The 12,126-nt window shown below is 58.6% G+C and overlaps 1 protein-coding gene across 2 annotated transcripts in view; it reads left to right on the top strand.

Moving 5' to 3' along the window:
* Positions 1-11,131, top strand: part of PACSIN2 (protein kinase C and casein kinase substrate in neurons 2) — a 96,422-nt gene extending 85,291 nt beyond the window's left edge. For both annotated transcript variants that reach the window (XM_016135780.2, XM_016135778.2), the window contains exons 7-11: positions 1,223-1,343; positions 3,996-4,117; positions 6,061-6,183; positions 6,531-6,727; positions 9,366-11,131. In XM_016135780.2, the coding sequence (XP_015991266.2) occupies positions 1,223-1,343; positions 3,996-4,117; positions 6,061-6,183; positions 6,531-6,727; positions 9,366-9,478 (676 nt within the window). In that variant the 3' untranslated portion in view covers positions 9,479-11,131. The remainder of the gene's footprint in view (positions 1-1,222; positions 1,344-3,995; positions 4,118-6,060; positions 6,184-6,530; positions 6,728-9,365) is intronic.
* The last annotated feature ends 995 nt before the right edge of the window (positions 11,132-12,126 follow it).

Below are 12,126 nucleotides of genomic sequence, written 5' to 3'. Positions count from 1 at the left end.
CTTCCCTGAGGCAACAGCTCGCTGGTGCAGGGCAGGTCAGCGTCAAGCCTTGCTGTGCATAGACCAGTCTCCACCTGTGAGTGCTTGTCCTCGGTTGCCTCGAGTGCCTGGCCTCACTCAGTGCTCCAAGCCACCCTGGCACGTAGATGGTATAGCAGTGTCTTGGGGCTGCCGTAACAAAATGCCACAAACTGGCTGGCTCACATCAGGAGAAATTTACCCCCTCACGGTTCTGGAAGCTGGGGTCTGAAACGCCAGTGTGTGCAGGGCCGCGCCGCCTCTGACGGCTCTGAGGGGGCCTGCCCCTGCCTCTTCCGGCTTCCGGCGTGTGCTGTCAGTCTGTGGCCTTCCTTGGCTGTAGACATGTCACTTCAGTCACATGGCCATCTCTGCGTGGGTGTCTGTGTCCAGATTTCCCGTTTTATAAAAAGCCGTCCATAGGTTGGGCCCACCCCTGATGACCTCATTAACCAAATTGCCTCTATAAAGACCCTCTGTCCACATAAGGTCACATTGTGAGGTACTTAGGGGTTAGGACTTCAACAGGTCTATTTTGGAGAACATGATTCAGTCTGTGACAGGTGGCATTATGCCCGCTCAGCAGAAAAGCAAACTGAGACCCAGAGAGGGTAAGTGACTTGCCAGCTATACGTATAGGATTAGGAACAGAAAAGTCCAGGACCCACAGGGCCACTCCTTCTCCTCATGGTCAGCTTCCTGGGCAGGGGAGCTGGAGTGAGCTTTCAAACAGGGCGCACCAACCCACGTGGCAGGCGGCCTCTGCCGTGGTCTTAGCACGCAGCTTTCACATGGCCGAATACGAACTTCCCAGCCTTTTGGAAGGGATGACGGGGAACTTGCCTGACACTTGACTCTGGACCTGATTAAGGGGGACCACCCAGACTGGAGCCCCATGTGGCCCAGATGCCAGCGCCTTGTGCATTTTTTGACACAGCAAAGCCAAGTCATTGCCCTCCCCGTGATTTAAAGCCGATTTGTCAGAAGCCAGAGCTGTGACTTCCACGCCATGGTTATTATTTGTTCCCATCTGTGCATGTCGAAGCCAGATGATCGCCCAGCTGAACCAGGGTGGGCGTCCTGATCTGGGCCGTGAAGTCAGCTGCAGACCTCGGTGCCTGCTGTGGCCAGGCGCTGGGCCAGGACAAATGAACGGTGGCCATGCCCGCCTCCTGAAAGAGTCCCGTTCCTCTCTCTGATTTAGCTACAAAAACATCTATCGCGACCTGGAGCAGAACATCAAAGCTGCCGATGCTGTGGAGGACCTGAGGTGGTTCAGAGCCAACCACGGGCCGGGCATGTCCATGAACTGGCCGCAGTTCGAGGTAAGAGGAGGCAGCGCCAGGCCTCGTTGGCCTGGCAGGGGCCTGGGCCCATAGGGTCGGGTACAGTGTCTCTCTCATTCCAACTCTGTTGGCCTTTGCCCTGTTTACGAGGCGGCCTTTGCCCATGGCTGCGCTAGAAAGTGAGCAGACGCCCCTTGTTCCGGGGCCTCAGGGTTCCCGAGGGTCTTCTGGACCTCCAGGGAGGTGCGGTTACGTTCTTTCTCGTTGGGGACTTTTCCGGGCACTTGCTGAGTGCTGCCATTCCCTTCCCGGTGAGTCCCAGGAGTTACAGGAGTGCAGGGCTCCCCGTTGCCTGCCCCACCCCAGGGGTGACCGGGAAGGAAGTGGCCACAGTGACCACCAGGCCAGGTGGGCCAAGGGCACCGGCTCAGTGGCTCCTGGTCCAGGATGGAAGGGGAGCGTGGCCTCAGCGCATAGCTGGGAGACTTTATCTCCGTTTCAGACAGTTTATTCAACCAGTTTAGGTTCAGGGTTAACTTTCCTCTTTCCCTAGTGTCAGGGGTTCGAGTTCCAATATCTTTATGTGCAACATGCCTGGAGATCTCGGACTCTGCCAGCCCTAGGACTGGGCCTCCAGGCCCACGTCCCCGCCTCCCTCCCGGATGGAGGTAGAGCAGGTGGTGGCCTCAGGTCCTGCCGCCCTGTGCTCCGAGGGAAGGGATTCTGTCTTCCTGGGGTGAAGCAGGGCCGGGAGGGCCCCACAGGGCCGCGCCTGTTGCCTGTTCTGGGGAGGATGCTGGAGGTGACAATCTCCGTCCACCTTGGACTCGGGCCGAGTGGCTTCCCCAACACAGTAGCAGCCGGAGCCCAGGTTGAGTCAGGGCTCGCCTCACCCTTTCTCAGTTGTGGAACACTAAGCAAGCCGTTTGTCCTTCTCGTGACTCAGTTTTCCCACGTGTAAACTGGGAAGACAGTAGCGGCCCTCTCCTCCGGTGGCTGAGGGTTTGGTGACCTGGTCCATGCTGCGTACTGGCCCCGGGCCCACCACACAGAAGCCTGCGTGGCCCCATCTTGGCCTGCAGTATTGTCGGTTCTCACATGAGCCTCTGTTTTCTGGAGCTTCTCAAGAAGGTGCTTCAGATGACCATGCGGGTCCCTGCAGCTGAGCGTCCCCCACCCTGGCACCATGTTTAGGACATCTGCTCCTAGCAGGAGGCGCAGGGCAGGCTGGGCCCTTTCCACAGAGGCATTGGGACAAAGCAGGGGTTCAGGGGCCTCTAGGAAGTGAACTTGAGGACAAGCCACCCCCACACGGGGAAGAAGGGAGTTGATGCCATGTCTTGTGCCCATGGGGTGTTCACTGCTCTCTTGAATGCTCAGGGAATCGCATATGAAACCCCCGCCACACCCCAACCCCGTAGGTCGGCGGTCAGTAGTCAGGACCCAGAGAAGGGAGTGGTCTAAGAAGGAAGACTTGACAGGATGTCTCACTGGGCGAGTTTCCGGGCCAGAGCCATGGGTGGCCCTTCTCTCTGTGGGTCCCTCGGGCTGGGGGCCAGCGCCCGTATGTGGCACACGTGATTCTTACGGGATCGTGCTTGCCCTTCTCTAATGAACTTATTTGTTTTTTTATTTTCCATGCCACAAGGATGAAGTAAGTTTCTATTTTATGGCTAATTCATTGAATTCCAAACCTCCCGTAGGGCGCGTGCAGCCCACGTGGGTCTGTGCGCGGAGTCCACAGCCTGGTTCTGGCACCGTGTGCTGGGTACAGACCCATGGCAGCAGTTCCGCTTGCTGATTCTGTTGTCCAGGTTAACAGCTGGCCCTCCCTTTCAGAGTCAGCCTGGGGTTAATCACATCAGCCCTTGCGAGCCACCTAAAGGTCACTGTGGGGACTGTGAAATTCCAGTTGAGTTTTCAATCATCTTATTTCAATTGAGAATAATTAATAAGAATATGTATATATATAGATATAGTTGAGCTGGTCTGGAGCCAGGGGCCCAGTCCGCTACCGCGTCTGTGTGGGCAAGGCGCTTGTTCTTCCTGGGCCTTGTCTCCTCATCTGAGAAATTGGCAGGTTAGACTGGATGCTTCCAAGATGGCGTCTAACCTTAAGGTTCTATGACTGCCTGCGAGCAAAGGTGGGGACTCAGCTGTTAATTCAGTTAAAGCTGTCTGATGATGGGTGGAGGCACGAGGGAGGGAGAAGGCATTAAACGTGCCCCACACATGCTTTTCTGGAAAATCGTGCTAGAGCTGCTCTTCCCTGCTCCCAGTGCTTTCCAGGGCAGCTGAGCAAAGGCTGCTCACGTGCTGGGAAGTGGCAAAGCTTTGGAGAGAGAAACACTTTGCTCCGTCAGCCCCAGCCTGCTGCTCTGATTGAAAAGAGACTGATCCAGGGGAGCAAAGGGCACCGAGGTGCGGGGGGCTCCACTCCTTGGAGACTTGAGTGGTCGGTGGGCTCATCCGCCCCTTTGGCGATGTGGTAGCCACCCAGCCCCAGGCTTCATTTGCAGCCCTGGGTTCCAGTTCCCCATTGCAGGCTTGCTCAGGGCCCGCAGCCAGCTCTCTTGCCACCCTGGGAACGTGACAGTTTGGGGCATGGCTGGGAAGGGGTTCAGCTCTAGGTTAGACTGATGCCTCCTCAAACACGTGAACTTCCCGATTTCTCTCCTTTGGGCCTGTTAGGAGTGGTCTGCTGACATGAATCGAACTCTGAGCCGGAGAGAGAAGAAGAAGGCCACTGATGGCGTCACCCTGACGGGCATCAGCCAGACGGGCGACCAGGCTCTGCAGAATAAGCCCAGCAGGTGGGTGCTGGGCGGCCTCCATCCCTGGGAAAGGTCCCTGGGCCAGGTCCCTGAGCCCTCCGCAAGGGCTGGGGCGCCCCCACCTTGGACATCCGGGAGAGTCCTTAGTGGGGCCTCCCAGGGACCCCCGTGAGCATCTGTCCACATGCTGCCTGTTGGGCAAGGGCCCCAGGGCATCTCCGGAAGGGTCATCCATCCATCTGGTGCCAGAGGGTAGCTAGCCACAAATGTGCTTCAGGCCCCAAGCCAGGCGAAGAGCTGGTGTCAGGCGCTGGTCATCATGTGTCCCCAGTGGTACACACAGGCAGGTGGAAGTCACTGTCCGTGGTTTCCTTCAGGCGGGCTCAGGTATCCCGGCCAGGTTTGCACTCACTTCCAGGGCTGTGTGCAGGTGCGGGGGGCGGGCAGGAGAGCATTGTCAGTTCTTTCTCAAATCACCTCTTTGTTGAGAGCCTTGCTTATTCCTAACCTCACGTTTGTAGAGGCTGAGTTTGGATTGAAGAGGTGGCACCGAGGTCATTAGAACCTCATCAGAAAGCATGTGCTAGACAAGGCCCACTTCCGGGCCTCGTAGGCCTCGCCGCCCTCTACAGAATCGTGGCCTCCAGCTGCCCCACCGCAGAGGCCTCCACCTCGTACCGTGTGACAATAATGTCTCGTGATCGTGGCTCCCTAGGAAGGGGCAGCACAGGTCCCAGTGGCCTTTCTGTAGCCCCAGTCACTACCCCCTACCCAGCCCCTACCCAGGCTCCCTGGGCAGACGGGCCTGTCTTCTTTCAGCTGCTTTGTCTCCATCTGGGCAGGTGGGCGTGGTTAAGCGCCGAGGGCAGGGGTGGGGAGGAGGAGAAACCGCCCTGAGGACCTCCTGGGGGTGGGGTCTAGACCCCCAGGGCTGCTGCACAAGTTCAGCCGCCCTGCACCAACCCCTCAGCAGGTCAGCTGGAGAAAGGCGCCAAGGAGCGGGGAGGGGCTGGTGGTCTCGGGCGGAGGGCAGGTTTGGATTCAGTGCCCCTCACTGGGCCTGAAGCCAGCGAGGCCACTTGGGGTCACCCTGGTGGCGTTTGCAGCATCTCCTCCCCTCCCCTCCCCAGCTCGGAGCCGTCCGCCACACACTTGGAGTGCCCGCTCCATGCAGCCCCGGGCCTGAAGGCGAGAGGTGGTTCTGGTCGGGGTCCTGCCCTGTAACTTGTCAGGTCCCCCAGCTCCGAGTTAGATGGTGGGGCGCCGGGCTCGCGGGGCCTGTCCTTCTTCTCTCTGCTCTGGTCCGGCACGTAATACCTGCAGTCACTGCGTCTCGTCGCCCTTGGCCATCAGCCCTCAGGCCAGGCTTGGGCCTAATTTCTCTCTGGTCCTCTGGAGCCTGGCACACAGTAGGCAGTTGACACACTTGTGCAGACTCTCTGGGGAGCACGGGAGGGGTTCTTCATTCCGAGAACGCTGTTCAGCAGGCCTGGTGTTGGTTTTAGGAGCTCTAGACCCAGAAGGGCCAGGGAGGGCACCCCCTTTGGTAGTCAGCAGGAGAGGCGTGCTGTGCCCCAGGAGCCTATCTCCGGCCCTCGTCAGCAGGGCTCCAAGCCTCCCAGGCTGTCACCTCCCCAGGCCGAGCCCCACAGCTGTCTGGCCGGCCAGCTCACAGCAGTGGTGACGAGGTCCAGGTAGGGAAGACTGCAGAGAGACTCCCCGTGGGCTCCATCGCAGGGCTCCTGGCCGGGACGCGTGGCATCCAGACGCAGGGCAGAGAACGGAGTCTCGCGCTCACACACTGGGAGCGTGTCCAGGGGCCGAAGTACCGCCCAGTGTTTGCCCGAAAGAACCTTTTTGCTTAAACAGCATATTCCTCCTGTCTGATTTGTCCCTGGCCCCATGATCCTGCAGCCAGGAGCACCCTGGATGGCAGGGGCCTTGAAGCTGGGGTCCCCTGAAAGCTCTCTTTCTCCCTGTAGCGACCTTAGTGTCCCGAGCAACCCTACACGGTCAGCGCAGTCACTGCCCAGCTACAACCCCTTCGAGGATGAGGACGACACGGGGAGCACCGTCAGTGAGAAGGAGGACATTAAGCCCAAAACGTTGGTGAACAAACGTCTCCCTCTGGGGCCCGCCTCGCTCGCTCTGTCTGTCTCCTTTCCTCTGCCCAGGGCCTCGGCCCCTCGGCACTCAAAGCAATGCATGAGGCCCGCGGGCGGTGGCCCGGCTGCCAGCTGTGGACACTCAGGGAGGGGGGCACCAGTAACAGTCTGTGGTTGCTTTTTCTCTGACCTCCATTAACCCCCGTCAAGGCCCCGCACAGGAAGACAGGTCCACTGGGCGGCCGGCCCTGCCTCTGCAGGGACCTGACGGCGCTGTGCTCCTGCAGGAGTCCCCAGCCCGGCCCTGCCAGCCCCACGCTCAGGCCCCCGGTTCCCCTCTCTTGCAGCGTGAGCAGCTACGACAAGGTGCAGAGCTGCCCCACCGACTGGTCGGACGACGAGTCTAACAACCCGTTCTCCTCCACGGATGCCAACGGGGACTCCAACCCGTTCGACGAGGACACCACCTCGGGGACCGAAGTGCGGGTCCGCGCCCTCTACGACTACGAGGGCCAGGAGCATGACGAGCTGAGCTTCAAGGCCGGTAGGCGGGCTCCCCAGTGGCACCCAGGCGCACGCTCCCGCCCTGCTCGGGGAGACTCGTTTGATTTAAAGGCCGGTAAAATGGCACCATTTCAAAAGTAGCAGGTGCTCGATGCCAGAGTTTAGAAGACAGGCGCCTGTGCCTTTGCCCAAGGCGTCGGGGCATGCCATGGCAGGGCCACCTTGTCCACACCCCGGAGTCGCACACAGCGTGTGCCCTGGGCCAGCAGAGGCTCACCTTAGCGCCTTCCACCTCTCTTCCTGCAGTCTCGCTGTGTTCCGTTCACCCTAGCGCACCTCCGGGCCGTCGCTGAACCCGGCTTCACAGAGCCGTCTGCGCTCGGGTTCTGTGGCTCTGCGTGCAGACGTTTTCTGTCCTGCGACTTGTTATTTTTCAGCGCTGGCTGCACTTTACCAAGATGGGTTGTAACTCCGTTTGAAAAGCCTTAGAGCTCCTGTCTTAGAGGCTTGAGCCGCTTAGCGCCTCAGTGGCCCAAAGGGGAACCAGATTCCCTCTTCTGCCTTGTCCCCTCTGCAAAGCCACCGCAGATCCAGCATCCACCCCTCCAAGGGGCAGCTGGGCCAGAATCAACCCACAAAGGCTGGCGACGGGGCGGGGCCCGCGGAGCCTGGGAAGGAAGATGTGGGTTCAGCCTCTGTCCCTCCACGCGCGGCGAGCCAGCCAGCTGTCCCTGGCCCCCGGACCCCAGGGCTGGCCATCGGGCACGCCAGCGGGTTGTGGGAAGTTCTCGTGCTTTTGAACAAGTTCTGCCTCGTTTTCTGATGCCTGTGGCTGGTGTCGTTTCCCCTTTACTTCGTTGATTTAGTTATTTAACGTCTGATTCTTTCTCGGTCTTACCTATCAGATTTGTCAGCGATTTTTGAGATTTAAAATGTTTCCTTCTGCTTCACATGAGCTGTCAGAAGCAAGTTGACTGAAAGGACCGTCTCTAGTCACCGGTTCACATTTTCACAGCTTGGAGCTTTCCTCCGAGTGTGACGTTGGTTCCCGGCCAGTGCCGCTTTCTTCTGTGTGTAGCAGGCTCCGGCTGCTCCCACTCCTCCGGGTCTTAGGTGCACTTTTCACCACGCAGAAGTATCACCTTGCTGGTGCCCCACTGTGCGCCCAGGGGCCTAGTGGCCTGCGAGGACAGGAAGAGGGAAATGCCAGTGTTCCCAGCGAGGGCCCTGCCGGGGGCTCCTGGGCCAAAAGGGACGCAGAAGAGGTTTGCCCCTGTGCTGCTCACCCTGTGGCCCCCTGCAGGCACTAGGATGTTGCTAAGTCTGATTCACACGAGCCGAGCTGGGGCCGAGGGGGTGGCCTGACTCCAGGAGGAATCACCGTCTCATAAGGGAGTATTGGCAGCTCCCACTACATGCTGGGCACTGTGCCGGGTCCTTTCTTGTTATAACTCGTGGTCCCCACAGCACCCTGTCCACCAAGGCCCAGGGGGCTGGGCAGTTTGCCAGGCCTCTTAGCCTGTGAACAGCAGCTCTGGAATGCCAGCCCGGCAGCGCGCAGCCTGGGTACAGGCCCCCAGGCATCTTCATCAGTATTGCTGCGGAATAAAACAGTCGGGCAGGTGTTGCTAAACAAGGCATAACGGCCTGGAAAAATTGCAGCTAAGCCTGAGAAATGGACCAAAATGCCAACGAGAAATACAAAGCTCCAAACGGAACAATAGACAGAATCATGCCCGGGGCTACTGACCCCGTCCTGCCCCTGAGAAGCCTGAGCTGGAGGCTCCCGCGCCCTCTCTGCAGGGCGCTCAGCGGCCAGAGCGCCTGGCGGCTCCTCGCCTGTTCCCTGGTTCTGAGCTGCCCTGTCCACTCTCAACAGAAAAACCAGACCTGGCCCTTCCCCCACCGCAGCCCTGATCACACCTGTGGTCCTTGTTCCTTTGTCTGTCTCTTTAATACCCAGGGCTCCATCTGTCTCCCATCTCCGTATCTCCTCTGCCACCCAGGGCCTGTTCCATGGTAGAGGTTCCTTCATGTTTAAACAAACGAAACAAATCAAACGGCCTAACACACAGAGCCATGGGAAAATTCCAGAATGAGGCCAATGGCTTCCATCCAAGTGTCAAGATGGGTTGATTCTTTGAGTCAGAGGACATGTCCCAGCTCTGTACTGGAGATGGTGCCCCCCACCCCACAGCCTGCTATCTGGACCCGGATTAAATGATGGCTCAGGACCACGGGCAACAAGTGCCGGGAGAGAAAAAGAGTGGGTGGGCTGGGCCCAGGGGAGGCAGGACAGCAGTGGCGGGGGGGGGGGGGGTGGCGTGACCCTGTGAAGGATTCTTTTGACCCGGTCCGGCCCGCAATGGTCAGGAAGGCACAGAACTACAGGCAGCCATTAACCTCGGAGTCTCCAGGAGCCGCTGCGGCATCTGAGAGAGCCGCCGTGTGAGAGAGGTCTCCGATTTCTCAGAGGCCCCTCCAGAGGCAGCTTAAAGGCAAATTAGTAGAGAAATAAGTGGTCCTTGCCCCACTGTACCCCCAGGAGAATGCCTGCCCCTCCTTCCCAAGTCAGAGACCCTCCGTGGGCCAGGGGCGGGGGCTACGACTTGAGGGAGACTGACCCAGTGGTCACTGTGTCGCCTGCCGGCTCACCAGGACCCCTCTCTGTCTTGCAGGGGACGAGCTGACCAAGATCGAGGACGAGGATGAGCAGGGCTGGTGCAAGGGGCGCTTGGACAACGGACAGGTTGGCCTGTACCCAGCGAATTACGTCGAGACGATCCAGTGACGGCCCCGTGGGCTGGCTGGCAGAGGGGTGGAGGCTGTGGCCCCAGGAACTCCGTTAGCCGTCGGCCTGGGCAGCACCTCTGGCGCCCCCAGCCGGCTGTGTGGGCGTCCACTTTTTCCTGTAAAAGATGACGGTTCCGTTGCTCTTGGCTTCATGGTGTCTCTCGAAGACAGACGAGCCGGTCATTTCACCTGAGACTTGCAGCCTCTCCGCGGTGCAGACGGAGGTCGGAACACAGGAAGACAGCGCGACAGACATCGCCCTCCCCCCGCGCTCCCCTGCTCAGTGTGCGTCGTCGGCTTATCATGGACCTGCCCGTTCTCGACCTCGCCTCTCCGCCGCGTCAATGGTGGGTTCCACTGATTCTTGCTCCACTGCTCCTTCCCGGATGCGTCTCATCACCCGCAACTCAAATGAACAAATTTACATGTCATTTTCCGAGGTTTTTAATTTAAAGGCCGTGTACGGTTGTACTTTTTTATATACCTGTTCCTCCATTCATTTACACTTAAATTATGGCACAGATCGATGTGCACCAGGCTCGAGGGAGTGACGCCTCTGTTCCCGCGTCGTACTGTTCAGTTGGCCACGCTGCCGCCTGGCCGATTTGGCTGGACGGTGCGTGAGGCGAGGGTTCGCAGTAGGGAGTTCTGGGACGCGTGACGGCTGCGTCTCCGCCGATGCTGGTGCTGAGTGCTCTGTGCCCGCGGGCGCCCAGACGTGAGTTTCAGAGGTAACCGTACGCCATGCTTCCCCCAGTCACCGTATTTAAAACCTGTTTCTGCTCTGTTCGTGCACAGAAGTTAACTCTTAACAATTCTGCAGTGATTTGGAGGTTAAAAGAGAGAAGACTAACTTTTCAGGCAAATGCATCTGTAGGTTAAGATGCTTTATGATAGACATAAAGTCATGTCTTCATGTATATCTGTATATATTATTTGATATTCAGAGAATCTAAAGAGCTTGTCTACTGTTTTAATGAGATTAAAGGCTCTTGACAGTGGGTTTAATTGGTTAAACTGCTCGAAGGCTGTGGCATTCGGGCCGCAGCACGGGCCTAGCTGGTCAGCCGGGCCGGCTCCGGGCTCGGGGCGTGGGCCCTGGGCCTCTCTGGAGACCGTTGGAGGGTAGTCTGTCCTCCCCAGCCAGCTGTGCGTCCAGCTTCTAACCAGCTTTAGTCCCCTCTGTAGCAGAACACTGAAAAACTCCCAGGTCTTTCCAGTGATTGCAAATTTCAGTCAGTCATCTGTGTTCCTCGTGAGCAGACAGAAGCTGGGTCTCACCCCGTAGCACAGGGGTCTCTTCTGGGCGCCCTAAGTCATCAGGGAGCAGACGCGCTGCCACCGGAAGCTACACTGAACTCACGGGCGTGGGAGGGAGGGAAAACTTTTATTTTGTGTAACTCAGACGTTGGCGAAATGGCCACCGCCATCACAAGCTATGCATTTATGCGACATTTCCAGGGAGCTCGATGTCTTGCTTGGAAAGTGAATGTGTGTATGTGTTTCTCTTGAAGACTTACCAGCAGAAATCCTTATTCCTTTGCTACAGATTACCTACCAAAAATAGTTGTCTTTTCAGTTTAGGAGTTTCTTTAAATGTATAGTATTTTAGAAAAAAAAAATCAATAAACCGTTGATCTCATGAATGACAGTCTCTGTGTCACGCGTGTGCCTCACACTCACATCCGCTGGTGGGCTTGTCTTCATCAGCGCTTCCCAGCTGGGAGCCGGGCGAGGTCCTTCACACAGACCGCTGCCCACGTGGCTCTGCGCCCGTCTCCCTGCCCCTGCCACGCCTGAGCTTGGGCATTTTGTGGCACTCAAGCCCCTTGGGTTTCCCCTGTCCCCCAAACCTGCCACTGTGTGGCCTGGGCCTCACCACTGGGGATAGCGGGCTGGCACTTCCTCCCTCCCCAAGGCCCAAATAGCAGGGTGGGACCAGAGACCAGCTGTCACCAGGCTCCTGTGAACACATTTCGTGGGCACGTGCTGTGCACGGGGCCCCGTGCTCTGCTCTTACAGCTCCGTTTGACAGAGCGAGAAACAGGCTCCAAGAGCCAGGCTTACCTGCGGGGACCCCGTGGGACCCTCCACCCTCACTGGGTGGGGGGAGGAGAAAGGAGGCCAGGGTGAGGCGAGAAACAAGGTGTGCGAGCTGCCACACCCAACCTGGTAAAACTGCCCAGAGAAGCACCCCATCTGGGCCCCTCAGCCGGTGCCAGGAGGGGTGAGGTGGGCAGCCGCCACTGCAGCATCACTGCCTGGCTCACCAAGGGCCCTGGATGCTTTGTCATCTAGCCACCTGGTCTGATGGGTGATGGGTCCCCTGCTCTCCGCTTCTGAGGAGGAGCTGGAGCCCATCAAGCTGCCCGCTGCCCAAGGCAGAACCAGCCTCTGCCTCGCCTGCTGGCCCAGGCAGCCTTGGAGAGACAGGCAGGACGAGGCGGAGGGAGGGCTCAGAGCGGGTTCTTGGGCCACCTTCCCTGTCCCGACTGCCTGTGGTGGAGGCCGGAGTCACATACTTTGCAGAAGGGCACGTGGAAGGCCTGGAAACTGGTTCAGTGCATTGCCCGAGGTCCCATGACAGAACTGCCATTCAGACTCATATCTGCAGGATTCTTAAGGGCGGGCCCTTACGTGATCGAT

Source organism: Rousettus aegyptiacus, unplaced genomic scaffold (assembly GCF_014176215.1).
Source record: "Rousettus aegyptiacus isolate mRouAeg1 unplaced genomic scaffold, mRouAeg1.p scaffold_m13_p_2, whole genome shotgun sequence".
In the NCBI taxonomy this organism is placed as follows: Eukaryota; Metazoa; Chordata; class Mammalia; order Chiroptera; family Pteropodidae; genus Rousettus; species Rousettus aegyptiacus.
The sequence above is the reverse complement of the archived record's forward strand: the minus strand, read 5'-3'. Positions and strand labels throughout refer to the sequence as shown.